At 34.5% G+C, this 19479-nt stretch overlaps 1 protein-coding gene across 3 annotated transcripts in view; it reads right to left on the reverse strand.

Annotated features, from left to right (window-relative positions):
- LOC129224570 (ras GTPase-activating protein nGAP-like) overlaps window positions 1-19479 on the reverse strand; it is a 471622-nt gene that overhangs the window by 239486 nt on the left and 212657 nt on the right. Inside the window, exon 1 of one of the 3 annotated variants that reach the window (XM_054859050.1) lies at window positions 18694-18822. The exons of the other annotated variants lie outside the window; for them this stretch is intronic. Within the exon in view, the coding sequence (XP_054715025.1) occupies window positions 18694-18757 (64 nt within the window). The 5' untranslated portion in view covers window positions 18758-18822. Of the gene's footprint in view, window positions 1-18693; window positions 18823-19479 lie in introns of those variants that run through there. 3 annotated transcript variants of the gene reach the window in all.

Raw genomic sequence — 19479 nt, forward strand, 5'->3', positions numbered from 1 at the left:
GAAAATACCCCCCAGAGCCATTGGTTTTAACATAAATGCAAAATCTAATACAGTAGTTTATGCATATGAAAGGTCTATTTTGATCAAAAAATTCCCTTTCAGAAGGTATTTTTGATCAAAAAACCACCTCCAGAGTTTTATTTTTGATCAAAAACCCCCTCCAGAAAGTATTTTTAATAAAAAAAAACCCTTCCAGAAGGTATTTTGATCAAAACAAAACCCACCAGAAAGTATTTTTGATTTAAAAAAACCCTCCAGAAGGCATTTTTGATCAAAAAACCCCCTCCAGAAGTTATTTCTGGCTGCGCTAGTGCAACGAGCCAATGGCTTGATTAAAGCACTGCAAATCACGAAATGCATACTTGAAACATCCCGGAACTAGCATCTGTTTTCTTCGGAAGAAGCTTTGATTGCTGGAGAAGCTGAAGGATGGTAGCAGGGTATAATGTTTCTCTGATACGTTGAAGCTTGACATCGATAATGTTCTTGGGGAATTCAGTTGAAGTGGGGCAAGCTATTGGGACATATTTGATTCGTAACATCTTCAAAAAACTACTACGAAAATAATCCAACTCAACTCAGAACCAGCCATTCTTCCCTATTGCCCTTAAAAATGGAAGCAAACGTTGTCAAGGTCAAGCTTCAACTTATCAGAGCCACACTATTCTTGCTTGGGTACAGGGCAATCAGAGGCTCCTCCGAACTTTAAAAATATCCCTTTACCTTATGAAACTACAACTTTTGCCGGATAATAAAATGAAGCATGCGTTCATATCCACATCTAATGAGAAGAGACTTAAAACAAGAAGGAAAAAACTACAATAATGCAAAAATGTATTCAAATTTGCCGAATCATCAGACAAAATTTGTCAAATATTTTTTGGGAGGTCACACTGACCTCCCGTGACCTCCAAGAGCATATTCAAATGCTATGATGACCCCTCTCCCAAAACAAGAGCTTCCCCAAATTGAGATCAAAGCCGTTCACAAATCCCTCCGTCCCTAAAAATTTCAAAAGCACTGTCTGAGCCCTGGATTTCCCTCGTGCGCACCTCTGAATTTCGAGAGACCTGGAACGATGAATGAACTAAGCTCAAAATGAAATACGTCCATTCACAAAAGTTAATCTAAGTTGAAGTCAGATAAATATATAAAAAAAAAGAAATTAATTTGAATTTTGACATCTTGAATTCAAATAATGTTTTTCGCAATCACGAGTGTGTGTATGTAGGCGTGTGTGTTTGTGTGTGGGGGGTATGTGTGTTTGTGTGTAGGGAGTATGTGTATGTGTGTAGGCATATGTGTTTGTGTCTGTGTGCGGCATGAATGTGTGGGTAGTTATTTATATGTGTGTGTGTGTGTGTAGGTGTCTGCATGTGTGTGTAGGTGTCTGCATGTGTGTGTAGGTGTCTGCATGTGTGTAGATGTATGTGTGCGTAGGTGTATGTGTGTGTAGGTGTATGTGTGTGTGTATGCGCGTGTGTGTAGGACATGGTTGCAACCTGGAGACGGCTTTCGCTGTAGGAGCAGCATCGTGAGGAGCCGGTCGACGGTGGTGGTGCGGAGGGTGGCGGTGGGAAAATAAAATGATAGGACGGCAAAAACAGTCAAGTGAAAGCAATAAGCAATCGTGATTGCTCAACAAAAGTAATATAAATATATAACGTTTGAACAAATGTTTGTCCGAAACCGGAAAACGCGATCAAGACCACATAGCACTAATTTTAAACATTACATATGTTGACCAGTTAATACGTCATTGCAGCGTCCAGAGACTTACGGTCAATGATGCATTGCGTACTAGTCAAGCGTTATATCTTTGTGCGCATTGCATCATTAACTAATGATGACTCACGCGCATTGCATCGTTAACTAATGATGACTAACGCGCATACGATCCGTTATTTCGATACATTACTGCTCACAGAGCACTAACTCCCAGACATTGTTAAAACATTCCAAAACTTGCAAATGCAAAAAAGCGTGTCCAAATATGCCTTGTTTTCTGTCTTCTGCTAAGCAAAAAGATGCGAAAAGAAATAGAAAATTTATCTTATCCTCATCATGGGACGCTGCATGTAATTTGAATGTTAGCAAGAAGCTTATATAAAGCTACCGGAACATATGAGCTTGTATAAAAGTATTTTTCAGCAGTATTTTCCAAAGCATGACACAGATAATAAGGAGCCAGCTCGTTTTTCTCTTTAAATTTTTATACATGCTCTTTTATCACAACGAAAAAGCAGCTGAGAATGGAGCGGATTTCTGCATATTGATAAGAAAGCAGAATTTCTTATCAGAGAGAACATTCTAAGAGGATTTGAAAAATGTGTTTATTTTTGGTTAGTTTCTATCTGTTTGTATACTTACTTCGGAAATTGAAAAAAAAAAAAGCAATATGCAGATGTTAAAATTTTTCAGTTTTGTTAGTCTTCCTGAATAAGAAATAAGGGGGAAGCAGAGTCGTAACCAGATTTTTGTTTCGCGGGGGAATCTTACCTAACACATTTCTTGCGAAATCTAAATGATCAATAAAATTTGATTTTATTCGTATATTGTGTATTCAGTGGCATACCTAGCATGGGTGACACCTGAGGCGGTAATTTGTGGTGTAACTCCTCTCCCCCTCCATTTCAAGTGCAAAACAAAAAGGTTTTATTAATCCATATGAACATGAAAAAGTAAAACTCATTTTCAGAGACAACATTTGTGGAAAACGAAATTTTAATTGGTCTAATGTACAAAAGACAAATAAAAAAATTAGGAACGCTTTCCGTGTAACTTGCACTAGACGCATATGTGCAGGCCGTCGTGAGGTAAAAAAGTAAGGGGGTTGGGGTGTATGAAATTGATGGCCCCTTAATTATTTCAAACGTATCTTAAACACAGGGAAAGAGAATGAGAACAGTATTTTTGGTGTAAGAAAAAAACTCTACCAGGTCTAAGTATTGACGATATGAACCTAATCCTGAGTTACAGTATTCACTTCATGATGTGAGGTGGGAAAGGAGGGGAGGGGGGTTTGGGGGTCATCCCCCGGAAAATTTTCAAATTTGTAGTCTTAAAAATGCATTTTAGCTTTATATTTTTCAAAAACTTACAATTCAACTTTGGGTATCCCCCCCAGACGGGGGACACCCGGGGCTCACCCCCCCCCCATAGTGACGCCACTGTATGTATTCTATTGATTTTTTGCTACCATGGATTATTTAAATGAGAAGGTGCTATTTTAAGAGCATTAACATGAACAAATGTAAAAGATTTCGCATCTATTAAATGAAGAAAAAAAGTATCATGTATGCACTATGTAACTTCACCTCAGGGGCGTAGCTAAGAGGGGGGGGTTTGAGGGCAAAACCCCCCCGAAACGTTTGTCTCAAAAGAAAGAGAGAAAAAGAAAAGAGAAGAGAAAGAAAAAAAAGAAAAAGAAAAAATTAAATGACTTTTTTCTGAGTAACATAGGTCAAAAACTCATTTTGCTCCCCCCCTCCCAATGCCATTGAAAATCTGCTCCATGAGTGACCCTTAAACGTAAAGACCCTCTGCTGCGACAATGTTTTGATAATTGACTGAAATTTGACACTTCGCTTTAGAAATGAGATTGATTTGTTAAATCCATGTATATGTAGCCTTTCTTCGACATAGATTCTGCATATTGTTGAATATGTTTAATTTTATGAGTGGCGCAGTGGGAATATTGCATACAGTCGAATCTGTAGATTTCGAACTTCACAGGAAAGAAAAAATCGAGATAAAGAGGTTTTGAGATACGGGGGCTTTAAGAAACTTTATAGAAATTGGGAATATGTTGGTGAAAATTTGAAATCAAGACAATGTGAGCTTTTGATTAAAATTCCTCTGTATTAGTTCTGTTAGGTATTTATTCTGTTATTACATTATTAAATGCTTTATTACAAGTTTAAGTAATCATTTTGACACTAAAAGAAACTTTAAGCATATTTTTTTCAAGAAAAAGTCTTTTATTGCTTTTTTCCCTGATTTTTTTTCTTTTTTTCTTTTTGATTCATTATTTATCTTCTTTTGAATTTAACAATTGCTGCAAATCTAATTTGGCCAATATTCTACGATTTTCCTTTTTTCATCACTTGAAAAAATCTTATACTTTCCTTTTACTCCTATCATTTCAGTTTTCTAAGGAATCACAATTTTAAGAAAGAGAGCAACCAAAGAACAGTACTAATCCAGATAACAGCGAAATGGCTTTTAACTTCAATGACCTTTAATCATGAACTTGAAATATTCATCTTAAATATCAAACCAGTGAATTTCACCCCTTTACTCTTCTTCCAAGAAAGTGCGCGAAACGACTGTCCTTTTGTTTATCTTCCAAAAAACTCTATTCGTGGAACACACTTCTCCTTTTTTCCACGACCTCCTCAATTCACCCCTTTGAATTTCACCCTTTACTCTTCTTCCAAGAAAGTGCGCGAAACGACTGTCCTTTTGTTTATCTTCCAAAAAACTCTATTCGTGGAACACACTTCTCCTTTTTTCCACTGCCTCCTCAGATCTTGAAGACAACTCCTGTGTTTCTGAGTTGAAGAAAATGTTTTTGTTTGCTGCCAGGGCCGCGCCGTCCCTATGTGCAAGGTAGTGCGACGCACGACGGCGCCAGAGTCAAAAAGGCGCCGAGCTCTACCAATCAAAAATGCTCCAAATGGAGGAAAAAATTGCCAAGTAAAAAAATAAAATTTAACTTTTCGGAATAAAAGTAGCAGTGAAATTAAACTGCTCATTAAAACAAGCAATCCTCCTTGCTGCCTATCTAAAGGAAAAATTATTGCCTTGTTGTGTATAAACATGCATTCAAAAGCGCAATCTTTTACACTGAAAGCACATGATGCTAATAAATGCATACATTAGCATTTTTCTTCATGTATGTAGCCATGAATTTTATTTCGCTATGTCTGTAATGTCACAAGGTTGAGCATTTTTCTTCAACTATTTATGTATTAAATTAAAGAAAGAGGCACCCTTCTGGTTGCACCGCCCCGTGCCCCCTCCCCTACAGAATGCTTAGTTGAATGTTTTTCAAAAATATTTACTATTAAAGGGGGGGGGGGACGCATTTTTGGAAAGCAAAGTGATTTCAATACGGAAAGAATAAGGATGTTGGGGTAAAGTTTTAATTTCTTTTAAAACTTAATATTTTTAAAAAGAAATCTTGGAGTTAAAAATTCTCAATAGTTTCAGCTAAGTGGTCAACTACTCCCACTCCGTCCTATTTCTTTTCTTTTTTCCTTGTTGTTATTTTTTTTTCTGGTTGACTTAAAAATAAGAAAGTTTTCAAAATGCTACTCCCTCTGAATCCTCCCCCCCCCCCAGCATTACGAACCATCTCAAATTTCCTTTCCAGATCTTCAATTTCGAAAAATTTTGCGAAAGCTCACGAATTTGAAAAACATTGCTTAAAACTGCGTTCGAAAATAAGTTAAAATTGCGTTCTTAGAGCTTCAATTTCGAATGATTGCCAGTCTAAATGTTACCAAGTATGGTCTTACATTCACGTTTTTAGGACTTCAATTTAAGAAAATATTCGAGCAAGGCTCTTCGAACCTCCTTCGTTTAATGTAATCAAAAATTAGGTTTTTCAAACATGACTTACGAAAACTTTAAGTTAGAATAGCCTCTGAACCACTTCTCTGAATATCATAGAATACTGCTTAGGTTTTTAAGGCTTTAATTTTGAAAATTTTTCCAGGGGGAAGCTTCAGAATTCCTTCCTTGTAAAAATCTTCAAAGTTGTCTACAGTTGCATTTTTAGAAGTTCAATTTCGAAAAATTGGAGGAAAGAAAAGGAATTGATTTCTGTCTGTAAAAAAAACCGATCGGGTAGAATTTCAGAGTTAAATCCCTTATTCTAACGTCAATAATTATGGCCTATATGGCCCTATGGTTCAACTTCTATAAATTTCCGTGGAGCCCCTAGAACCTTTTTCCTTCATAACACCACCAAAGACGGTCTAAAATTGCGTTTTTCAAACTTCAAGTTTCAAAATTTTCCCGGGGAGAAACCCCGGACCCCTCTTATTAAAATTGAGGTTTTTTTCATATTGTGCCCCCTCCCCCCGAAAAAAAAAAACTATTTTCTAGTTGCGCTACTGCTCCTGTTGTCATCTTTTGACAGGCATAAAAGTTTTGTTAATTGTTTATCACTTACAGATTTAGATAGATATTCAAAGTGGTTTTAACTTAGATATTAAAATATTTTCTTCTTCCGAAACACATTATTAGCATATCAGAGTAGCTGCTGAACTCGGAATAATTTCGAGATATAAAGTAAAAACGTACATTATATTGCGAAATTAAATATTCACGCATTATGTTTTTATAAACTAAATGCCAAAAGTTTTTTTCCCATTTTATATTTCTCTACAAAACCTCCCACCTAGTGTTAACTACATTTTTCTCGAACGCCAGAGCATAAGGGCGCTCAAAAGACATTTTCACGACGGCGCCGATCAGACTTGGCGCGGCCCTGTTTGCTGCTTTAAAGATCATTGGGCTTCGAATCCGAAAATGATAGCATGACCGGAATTCGAGACGATAGAGGTTTTTGTTGGTCTGGTCTCGTGTGTGTCATCGTAGGTCATAATCAAAACGACATTTGCTAACCATAGAGTATCCATCGCAATCACATTGATTTTTCAGCCAGTATTTACTGCGTATTCTTTTGGAAAAGTACAGTCTGTTTAAAATAAAGTGAAAGTTGTTGCATAATTAAGCGAGCAAAACGGATAACAAGCTTTTTTAAACCCAAAGAAAAAAAAAATGAAAATGACGAAGAGGATTGCTCTAAAAAGAGAAAATTAACGTCGTCTGAAGAAAACGAAGTACAGTCTGCAAAGCAGCATTAGACCCATCGGACCCTTCTGAAGGTAATTTTATTTTAATTCAACAGAAAAACTGCATAGCATTACATGAATAAAATGTTAAAAAACGAGATAAATCTAGACTATTTCTGTTAGCTTGGTTCGCATTAAAAAGTAGAAAATAAAAAAGACTTCTGTTTATAACACTCGAAAATTGCTGTTGCTCTCTCAAATAGATATTTATGTAAATTCTAAAGCAGCTAATAAAATTAAAAATAAAAACTTGAGAGGAGAACACATATGCAGCTTTGAGCGAATAACTTTCTACCGCCTACATTTCTTCCCATTTTTTTAATTCAAATTTTATTAACTGCTTTAAAATTAGCATAAATGTAAATACATAAAAAGCAACACACAAATATAACGATATGGAAAGTAATTTCATTTTTTGTGGGTTACATTTCAAGGAGTCTTTTTTTTATTTTATTTTAGTGTAAACCAAGATAGTAAAAATAGTCTTTATAGTCTGACCACCGGTGAGATTGAAAGTCAAACTTCCAGTTTACAGGCGGAAATGATGCATCTATTAGCTTTCAAGGATGCCAGCTTTTGTAGATGTGTGTTAGCGTTTAAATTAAGCAGTCACACTGAAATGAACGGAACACGCTCATTGGTTTGGATTGACTGGTTTTGACAACACCGTTGCTAGAAAATTTCACTTTAAATTAAATGGAGGGAAAATAAAAAAAAAGTTGATTTTTCCATAACATTAAAAAAATATTTAAAAAATTCTTTGCTTTTGTTTTGTTTGACACAAGTGTCGGACTTGAGGCACTCTATTTCAAAGTCATTCCAAAGTATGTAAGATTCACCTCCCTTTTATTTTTTAATACTAAAAAAAGTTTATATATATATATATATATATATATATATATATATATATATATATATATATATATATATATATATATATAGATAGATAGATAGATAGATAGATAGATAGATAAATATATGTAAGAGAAGTAACCCCCCCCCCGAAAGTCGGGTCTAGCTACGCCTCTGCTTCACCCAGTATGTGTTTTTAAAAACTCATTATAATAGATGCGTGAATTCATGTTGGCACATTCGAAGCAATACGTAGTTCTCAAATTAAAATTTTTTCGACACTTAAAAAACATATTAAATATCGAATTTGGCACTTTCAAATATAAAGAATTTTGATTTTGTTTTAGCGTCAGGTATACAAAATCTGAAGGCAACGCTGAATTGTTTGGTAAGAAGTAATGTTCGTAACAACTGCAATAAAAACGAGCTGATGTGTGCATCACATGACTTCCTTTTACTCCAATTTTAATGTCATTTCCCATTATTGGCAATTTTAATGTGATTCAATAGTTTACTCTCTAAATATCCCCAACAGTGGCCAAATTGAAACAAGATTTAAAAAAAAAAAAAAAAAAAATCGCTAAATTTGTCGCCAACTTGGCGAAAAAACTTGGCGATCAAAAGACTGGCGATAGATCGCCAAGTGTCCGCCAAATTATAACACCGCTTGAGTATACATCGGAATTAACAATGATTTCCCTCCAAAAAGGAGCAAAGGACCTCTTTAGAAACACCCTAATGCAACCAAAAGGGGAGGTGCACAACTAGACCCCACTAGGAGTCTACGTACCAAATTTCAACTTTCTAGGACATACCGTTCTTGAGTTATGCGACATACATACGCACATCCGCACGTACGCACATACATAGATACGGACGTCACGAGAAAAGTCGTTGTAATTAACTCGATGGATATTTCGAGTGTTTATACGTTCTTAGGCACTTATCCGCGTGTGGTCGGGTTGAAAAAAAAACTCAACATTAATTCGGAGGTGAGCAAAATGGAAATTAAGGCCGAATTTTGAGTGAAATTTTTTTCGCGAATACAAAGTAAGTAATAAATACTGCAAATAAAATAGAGTTTATACATTTTTTCAGTAATAATTATCATTTTATTTTTCAAAGAAATTGAAAAATAAATAATTAATTAGATACAAAATAAAATTGTGATAGTAATTTTTACAACAAAAAAGTATGAAATGAAAAGTATTTTTGGGGTAGGTTTTAAAAAATTCAGATGGGGTTTTAACCCTAAAATCCCACCCCTTGAGCCTTGAATCCGGTCCTGGGAGGAAGGAATAATAAAAAAAATCAACGTACTTAGGTAAATCATACATTGTGATAGTGAAATCCCATCATTTAGTTTTAAAGGGAAAAATATAAGCTTATTATGAGCTTAGCACTTGGCATTGTTGAATCAGGAAGTTACAGCGTAATTTCTCTATTTAACGCGTTCTACTACATTTTGCAAGTTTTATTCAATAGCGGTGAACTTTTTTACTTATTCGTACAGTACAAATCAGAAAAATAATAAATTACCATTCTAAAATAAAGCTCTGTAAATCATTGTTGTCTAAGAAAACATTTCGTATTGTTTGGTTAGGTACTTAGATGTGTAACTTTTTTTAAGGTTGACAAAGCAACCTTAAAATTTTTCTTCGTCAGCAGCATCGGTTGTATCGAGAAACAGATGTAAATAATTTTAAAATTAACTCAGAAAATGAAAGGCCTGAAAATGTTTAAATTCTGTTAATAATTTAATCAGTTTCAAGTTCGGCAGAACTACCGGTAGTGAAACTAATTTCGATTAAAATCTCCAGAAACAAAAACTATCTATTAATTGTTAGTGATGTCAATAGTTTAATTCATACACACACAGACAAAGAAAAACTATATCGATTAAACATTGGTGCTCTCTGTTAATTGTTTAATTCTCTCTCTCTCTCACACACACAAAGAAAAACTATTGATTAAAAAGAAGTGCTGTCGATAGCTTAAATTCACACGCACACACACACACACATAAAGAAAAACTATCGATTAAACATTAGTACTGTCAATAGTTTAATTCACACACACATACAACACACATAAAAGAAAAACTATCGATTGAACATTAGTGCTTTCGATAGTTTAATTCACACGCGCGCGCGCACACACACACACACACACATAAAGAAAAACCATCGATTAAACATTAATGCTCCAATAGTTTAATTTACACACAAATAAAGAAAAACCATTGATTAAAAATTAATGTTCTCGATAGTTTAATTTACACACACCACACACACACACACACACACACATAAAGAAAAACTATTGTTTAAACATTAATGCTCTCGACAGTTTAATTTATATATATGCACGCACACATACACACACACACACAGTGGTTTGCTTCAAAATTTTACCACTACGAAATAAATTTGTAGCGCTCACAATTTTAGAATATAAACGAATATATTTCGAAAACCCTAATTCGTTTTCTTTCTACGTCAATTCTAAAAATAAATGACGTCAGTAGCCCAGCAAAGCGAGAAGCGCGAGAAGCCTCACAACCTAATTTCAAGAAATATTGTTTGGTCAGCTGCGGCTTTTAATGGGAACTACATAGAAACGTCAAAGTTGCATTCGCAGATGTTTTTCTTCCGCATTATAAGAGCCGGGGAAGTGTCTCGTTACTCGCGTTCTTTCTCCAAATTTATATATCTGCGCTCTCCGAGTTTAATACTAAATTTCCCGGCTTAATTGACGTCACCAGACCGTATCCGGTCAACGTACATTCGAAAAGATAAATATACGGGCCTTCTCCAGTTCCAATGCAACTTTTGATGAGTTTATAGCCTCATTTGGGCTTAAATCGGAACGTTAGTACTTAGGAAGTGTTACCATTTTTTCCGTCAATAATATGTTAGTCTGTTAAAATTTTCCACAGTGAAAGATTTACTGATGCAAAAATATTTCAGTGTAGAGTATGGTGATACAGGGAAGCAGTAGGGGGTTATTATTACAGAAACGGTCATTTTCATGTCCTTGTTATAATTTACGAATGTTTTAAGACTCATACATTTTTTTTTTTGGGGGGGGGGGGGGCAAATACTTTTCAGGATAGAGTTGAACAGGATCATTAAAAGAAAAATGTCTATATTTTATTTTAACTAGCTTTAATGTACGTCTAAAGTACCCAAATGTCATTTCCTCACTTGCCTCACTGTTAGTAAAAAAAAAAACTCAGCAAAAATTATTTCTCAGCAAACAAGCTATAAGTTCACATTTTTGTGTTTTTATTTTAAAATACTGAATAATCTTTTTAAAAAATCATTTGAAATTAAATTTTCATCAACAATTAGTTCATGCAATTACTTTTAAGTTTGTTCCCACCGGGTAGTGTCATTCCTTCACAATAATCAATTTCCTTCCCAGAATCCCGACGAAATAATTTTGTTATGACGAAAAGTCTAGTAATTTACTACTGATATCCCAGAAAAATATTTCAGCATATTTGTGTCTTAAAGTTGTTGTTCTTGTAATCTATACGAAAGCATAAAACCAAATAAGTTTTTTTTTTGCACCCGTCATTCCTTCCATCTGTTTGTACAGTTAAATAAAATAAAATTATGCATGAAAACTGAATAAACATTCTTTAATTCCCCGTTTGAGAACATTTGTATGCGAATAAACTCAAACATCAGTTAGGCGTAAGTACTAGAATCAAATTTTAATGAATTCGTCCTTACCTAAAAATAATATTTTGTTTTTCAGAACCAGTATATTTTTTTCACAAAGCGCACACTGAACTCTAGTAATGAACGGTATTGTTTTCTGTTAAACAGAATGATAAAACACCTCACATGACGTTTGTTGTTCAAACTAACTATACAGCCGTGAATGTAAATTACTTATCATTACTTTTTTTATTTAATTTTTATTTATTTCCTTTTTTCACTTTTTTACGATGTCATAAAAAGTTCTTGAACCTATGAAAAACCATGGTACAAGCCACATATTCATACGACATTTTTTTGCTTTTCTATGAATTTTTAAAATCTGCGGAGGACTTTTCGGACACCTTGTATAATTAAACTAGCTGTGTCGCCCGGCTTTGCACGATCTACCTCGAAAATAAAATTTATGTCAAGTGACACGTGTTCAACAATCAGGCTTGAACAAAAAAAAAAAGAAAATTAATTTGAATTTTGTCATTTTGAATTCAAATTATGTTTTTCGCAATCACGAGTGTTTGTATGTAGGTGGGTGTGTTTGTGTGTGGGGTGTATGTGTGTTTGTGTGTAAGGGGGGTATGTATATGTGTGTAGGCATGTGTGTTTGTGTGCAGGCATGAGTGTGTGGGTAGTTGTGTGTATGAGTGTTTGTGTGTGTGGAGGCGGGGTATGTGTATGTGTGTGTAGGCATGTGTGTTTGTGTCTGTGTGCAGGCATGCATGTGTGGGTACTAGTGTGTTTGTTTGTGTGTAGTTATGTATATATGCGCGTGTGTGTAGGACATGAATGCAACCTGGAGACGGCTTTCGCTAGAGGAGCAGCATCGTGAGGACCCGGTCGACGGTGACGGTGCGGAGGGTGGCGGCGGGAAAATAAAATGATAGGACATCAAAACAGTCAAATGAAAGCAATAAGCAATCGTGATTGCTCAAAAAAAAAAAAAAAAAATCTGTGAAATTTTGCTGCAGATTGCGGAAAAATAACCAAAAAGGAAACATGTCAAATTCCCGATTACAGGAAAAGCTTCAAAACAAAAGCCAGAATTTTATTTCTTCGTATTCGAGAAAAAAATGGCAACACATCTTTCTTCTTAATGATTGTCTTCACAATAAAAATTTTAATAAAAGCGTTGTTGCGAAAAGTTGAGATGAAGCAATGAGTAATAATTTGAATGGAGGAAAGCCTTCGAAAAATAGGGATTTTATGTCGAAATCTAAGTATAATTGATATATAGTTTTTAATTAATATCTCCGCTAATTATTATCGAGGATTATGTTAAATAGCCAAACATAAAGACGGGAAAATTACGACTCTATAGATACCTGGTTCAATGGTCAGTTCACTGGCGCTCGGGAGAAGTAACTTGGACATAGATACATAGATAGATACATAAGGTACATACATAGATAAAGCCCAGTTTTTTATTATATAAGGTTGAAATACCAATTTCCGACAATTAAACTTCTCAGACATTTTCTGTCATTTGTTTATTCTGATATTTGAAGCACATTGATAAGACTAGTCCATGAAAATTTATCCCATTTCCCGGTTAAGATAAGATAACGAGAGTTCCGGGATTGTTTATTGAGTGGCAGAAGACGCTGCGGAACACGGGTGAATTTCCTCTGAAACTGGAAACTAATGTTCCGTAATAGTTGTGGTCTTCTTCAACTGGCGAACCTTGCAGCTCATGTTCATGTGGTCTTCTGGTAGTATTTCAAAAACCTTTCTCTACTGAGCTCAGGCCCGGACATATAAATTTTGGGCCCCTGCAACAAAATCTGTAGGGGCCCTTCCGCAGAGGCAAGTAGTGTATTCGCAACTCCGGAGCTCGAATACGCTACCTTGCGGTGATTAACAATACTACCGAAAAAGGCAAAACATTCCATTCCACGTGTTTTCTTTGGGGTAAATTACGGGCTTCAGACAGTTTGTGGTGTAATGTAATTTTAGAAGAATAGAAAAGAAAGCTTCCCACAAACACGATGAAAAATTACTGTCATTCACGAAGCGTCAAAGCAAGTTATAAGTTACGGTATTTTTTTGTTTTACCTTTTTTATCCGCCATTCGACTATGGTTTCAGCGCCCCCTATAGTTTATTGGAGTTGTGAATATTTGCAACGTTAATAAGTCTTAGAGTTAGTTAGTTTTTTTTTTTTTTTTTTTTCAATTTCTTGGCCACTGGGCCCCTTAAGGACATGCCCCCCTCCCGCGGCAGGGTCTGCGGGTATGTAGATCCGGGCTCAGAGGTTATATAATTTTCCACGGAGCCGGTGGGTTCCGCGTGCAAATTATAAAATTTGATGTAAGTAATGCAAAAAGTTAATTTTCACAGAGCAAAAAACTCAAATGGTCTGCAGTTTATTCATCCGATATTCCGAGTCAGAGAAAGTGGCGCACATAGACTCCCCCACAACCCCTGTGGTGCGAAGGGCGCAAGAGGTATGAGGGAACATACTCTGAAAAACTAACACTATGTTAGAATTTAAGAAAAAAAATTCTTACGGGGGGGGGGGAAGCACTGAAATCTATGTAGGCTACTGGTCAGAGTTATGAATGAATCCGCTGAACCTTTTAGTAACAGAATTTTATCCGCATAAACATAGGATCCCAGGAAAACTTGTTAAAGCCATAAATTCTTTGACTACAAAACTGATGTACACTGCCAAATAAAGTGTTTATTGATTCAATTTGAATGACGTATATTATCAACAATGATCATCAAAATTAAAAAATCAAAGAAATCCCCGAAAACCTGCATTATTTTAAAATGAACAAAATCCATAAATATATGTTTACTTAGGCTCAGCCTTGAAAATAATTTGTTAAATTTATAAACAAAATTACCTTTATATTAACTATTATTTTTCATTGTTTTTGGCAACAACTAAAAAACAATTATCACTTGACTTCCGTCACATAAAAACGTTCAGAATAAGAATTTCAAAGCCCTTGCATAAAAAATTTCACTTCAACAGAAAAAGAAAATGAAAAGAATGAAGAAAATAGGAAATCAAAACGTAACGGAGAAAAGAATGCACTATTTTCAAAAAACGACTTTTAAAAATTGGGTTACCATGAAAACAATAATCTCATTTTATTGCTCTCCAATTACTCAATCAAATCAAAGCCGAATGAAATTCTCGGTTTATTCAAGCATCTTTTCCCACAGAAATAATGCGGCGGGGAAAAAAAATCTCCTTGCGCGTTCTCAATTTTCCCTTGCTATTTTTGGATCGCCATTATCCTCAATTCGAAATTTTATAAACCATCTTCTTTTGTGGCTTCTATTTTCCTTTTTATTCTTGTAGTTCTATTGGCAACACCGTCAACATAAGACGACCTTTACGCTGCTTTCAACGCATGCGCAGTATTCACAGTTGTAGCAAGGAGAAACGAAGAAACTATTTCAGTTATTTCGATAAGCATGAAAGATCATCAAGGCAACATCTTTCAACTAAGCGCTTTCCCATCTCGTCGGCAGATTTTTTTAATAGCTTTTCAAAAAACCTGTTAGGGTAAAAATTGTTTGTTGGTAGCGAATCGAAAGCAGTAAAAGCACGTTTTTTGATGTATCTGATGATGGGTTTTTAACTCTTTTATCGGAAACCATTATCCAAATGACTGTATTTTCGGGAATATTCTAGTTGCTGCTAAGGATAAATGTATGCTTTTCGTGAGCAAGTTAACGCGGATTTTCTGTTGAATGCCAAACGGAGAATTCTAGGTTATCGATTATCGGATTTTTTAACACTGATTCAAATAGAAAAAACTGTCATTGCAGCGTACAAGCAGGGGCGTCCCCTCCCCCCGATGGGAGGTCACTATGACCTCTCAAAACATTTCCTTATTCTGCAAATTTGAGGATTATATAAAACCATGAGTTCCTTTTGTCTTTTTTAAAATTTTAAAATTATTTTTCTAATAATGTCAAATGTTCCTTCTCATTAGATGTTACATATAAGTCTTTATGGCACTGTGCTTAAATTAACTCGGGAAATTACAGTCATTATGGGTATCTTTGGGCCGTGTCTCGGTTAACTTTCCGCCACTTCACCTTTTTTTATTATATTCGACTTTGAAAAAATAGAGGGGTCAGTGGCTGCTTTCCCCTGGTAAGGTTATGAAATACGTAATGCTACTCATCATTTAACAAAAAACAGTTGGCAATATTACACACGACCAATTGCGGCGTTCAATAATTCCAAAGTTACTGTTTGGAAGCTATTTTTAAAGTTATTGAAACAAACCTATATTTTAATATTCTATACAATATTATAAATGACAGAAATTGATGAACGTGATGTTGTGAAGTACAAAATGGGAATTTTAAACATACAGAAATTTTATTTTTCTGCGTTAAAATGACAATACTTTTATTAAAATAATTTAATTTGCCCCTATTTCCTACATTTCGCCTCATTTTTGACGTGTCTGAAAGTGACACTAAATGGTAAGATAACTTTGAACCAGGCAAATAATTCATTGAAATTGATTTAATATCTATTATTTCAGAATTTTGGTTCCAGGGGTGATTTTCAAATGCATTGACATATTAGGTTAAACACTTTTTGAAAATTTTTGCTGTTAAAAACATTAAAATTTTCCAATGTATTAATTCCTTATTTACAGCTTTCTAACCAGGCGATTATTTGTAGGTTAATTTGCTTAGATTTTAGAAATTCCGTAAAACGTCTTGACAAGCCACCGTTTTTCTCATGAGTGTTACCTTTATAAACTATTCTGTAAATTATTTTCTAAAAATAAATAATCAAACAAATCTCGATTAAATTAACTTAATTACTCAGTTTTAAGTCAAGATAGTATAAATATTTATTTATTTAAAAGTAATGTTTGTAAAAATGTTTTTCTCATGAGTGTTACTTTGTTTTCTAAATAAAGGGTAAACTTCACGATAAAAAATATAAAACATTGCAATTACCATGAATAGCAAAAAATTTCAATATTGAAACCAATTTTTAAACATTCAAAAAAAAGTTTATTATGCTAAATTTTAGCTATAGTAACACTCATGGGAAATGGACTCATTAAATTATTTATTGTAGAGTTATGGCTGTAATTCTTCTAAAACATGTAGTTATTTGAATACCATTTCTTGTTTTTCCTAAACAACGCACACAAATTTCCTTTTTGCAAACACCAGCTTTGTGTGTCACTGTTGTTGTGTGTTCACTGTTGTTCACTGTTTAATTTTTAATAAGAGTGAAATTATTACATAATAAATGTGTGAAAAAAAATGTATCTCTTTCATAAAGGTATGAGTTAAAGGTAATATAATATCGATAACCATGGATCTACTCATTATTTGGGTCTCTTTTATCATGACTATTACTCCCTTCTCATCAGGAGTGCCCACCTAGGAGGGGTCATTTCGCGTCTGCGCCACAGAAATTTTTAGGGGGGGGGGGTTGAGGGGTATTTTTCTCTTTTTAGGGGGGGAGGGCTTTTTGAGGGGTCTTCGCGATTTTAGGGTGGTGCGCCCTTACTCGAAGGGGGGAGGGGTTACCCTTGCTTCTTATGAATGTTATCTGTTAAAAGTAACACTCATGAGCGGTAACAATCATGAGATTTATAGAAATATTCTTCGCTGGAATAAATTCTATCGATATTTTTGAAAATTTATTAAGGTCTCTTGTTTCCTTAACAAAAAATACATTACTGCCTAATTGTATATTTCTATACTGAGAAAAATATTACAAAATAAATGGGTAACACTCATGAGCAGTCATAAAAATACTCTTCACATTAAGTTGTACATTTTAATATATAACATTTAAGGAATAAATATATCTACTTTTGGACTTACACATTCTAAGAAGAAATAAATATGGTTTCCCTAACACTGCTGCTATCTACGATATAGGAATATTTTGCACGTAAAAAAATATTTAATTCCCTGGGGTAACACTCATGAGTTACACATAAGGACACAAACTGCATTGAAACTTTAAACTGTTAGATGAGCAGTTCAGTAAAATACATTTCATCTGTGTGTAACTAACAAATAGTACTCCCTTCTTCAACGCACAAAAAGTAAAAAAGTTGCTTGAAAACGTACAAAAAATATTTAGGAAACGTGATTTTTTTAGTCAAGACAAAGAATTTTCCGTTACTAGCTAAAGTATGTAATAGAAAAGGCTTATTAATCTACGAACATGAAAAAAAAACACTGAATGCATGGAATCAAGTGTAAAACAATGCTTTACTACATGCTTTTGCAATGCCAATAAATAAATAAATAAATAAATGATAATAGTAATTTTATCAACACAAAAAAGAACGGAGATAGGACACCAAAATGTCAATCGTTATGAAAATCACCCATAAAATAGTTCAGGAGCTTTTTTTCCGTTTTAAGACAACAAATACAATAAAACTATCAAACTATTTAGCAGTAAGTTACCGATCCTGAGCCAGGGCTAAGGCAGAAAGAACTACGTGTAATATGCCAGACAGCGCGGTTATTACATCCAGAGAATGCAGTTTCGTTTTTATTAGAACTTTTCAGTATGGATTAGTGAACTAATCCAGACTGATGAGCTATAATAAAAATGAAACTGCAGTCTCTGGATGTGATCATTGGGTTGTCAGGTATAGTGCACGTATGAAAGAGGCATTTTAAAATAGAGAAATTGCTGCTGAATATCTGTAATGAAATTTTTAACTGGATTCTTCTTCAACAAAACATTTTAGCACTTGAAAATCATAACAAAATTTGTGCAATTTTAGGAATTTTTTTTTTTGAGCAATCACGATTGCTAATTGTTTTCATTTGACCGTCCGTGATGTTGTGGTTCCTTTTTCAACCCCACCGTTCTCTGCAGGTGCGACTCCTCTGGTCCTGAGACCTGACCCCCGGTAACCGCTTCTCCTGATCGGAGGCCTCCATGTCCTAGACACATGCACACTCATACACAGCCTTTACACACATACACACACGCCAATGTGCATACACACAGATCTACACACACAACTATACACACGTAACCACCCAAGAGGAGAGGCAGGCTTGGAGGGACAGAATTTCTAGAAACAAGTGAATGGGGTAGTAACCAATGAGTAGAATCCTGTCGCAACTTGTGATTGCGAAAAACATAATTTGAATTCAAAACTTCAGATTTTTTTTTTTAAGAGCATGAGATTATTTTCAAAAAAGGACACTTTGAGACTTATAAGCACGGTACGAACTCAGATAAGAAAAAAATAAAATAAAATAAAATAAATTTACCTTGAACCTCATGAGAGCGACCACTGCTGCATAGCATCTTGGTAAAAGATCTCGGTAACGACATAATCACTCAGGTAACAACAAAATCTTGAGCATTTGGTCACAGCGCACTAAACTTAGAAGACCGCCAGCCACAAAAAAGTCTTGTATGCGATAAAAAGAAGTCCACAAATGGAAATTTCAGTTTTTTAAATAAATCCAGTAGAATTTCAACTTTTATTTTCTTTGATCAAATATTCCGAAACGCATTTATTTTTCATAAAGTGAGTTTCTCTAACAAAACGAGAAGTCCTTGAATGTGTAATAAACACTCTCAATCAATCCAAAATGATAAGCACTCAGTTAAATTTGTTTTTGAATTTTATGTAGATTCCATTTGATGCTAGCTGTTATTTTCTCTTTCAAGCTCTTAAAGTAGTCTTCAATTATTGTTCAAAATGAACGGAATTCAATGACTTTTGTTCAACAAGAATACCGTAATTGGATAATTCTATTTAACAATTCAGTTTGTCTCAAACTTGAAGAAAATTAGTATGTCTCCCAGTCACTTTTTATAACAATAATATTACAAAAAAGACATATGTTTTCAGCAGTTTTTCGAATTCGGATTATTCTTTTTGTAAACTCTTGCGAAAATCTTTGAGACCAAAGAAATTGAAGAAAATAAAACAAACCACCAAAGTATAAACACACCACCAATAATAGACCTTATAGCAAAGCAGAACTACAGCTGCTGTACCTAAGCTCTACAAAAGCAACAGTGAATCTTAAATTTCAGATTTCTCA

This window comes from Uloborus diversus, chromosome 6, assembly GCF_026930045.1.
Source record: "Uloborus diversus isolate 005 chromosome 6, Udiv.v.3.1, whole genome shotgun sequence".
Lineage (NCBI taxonomy): Eukaryota > Metazoa > Arthropoda > Arachnida > Araneae > Uloboridae > Uloborus > Uloborus diversus.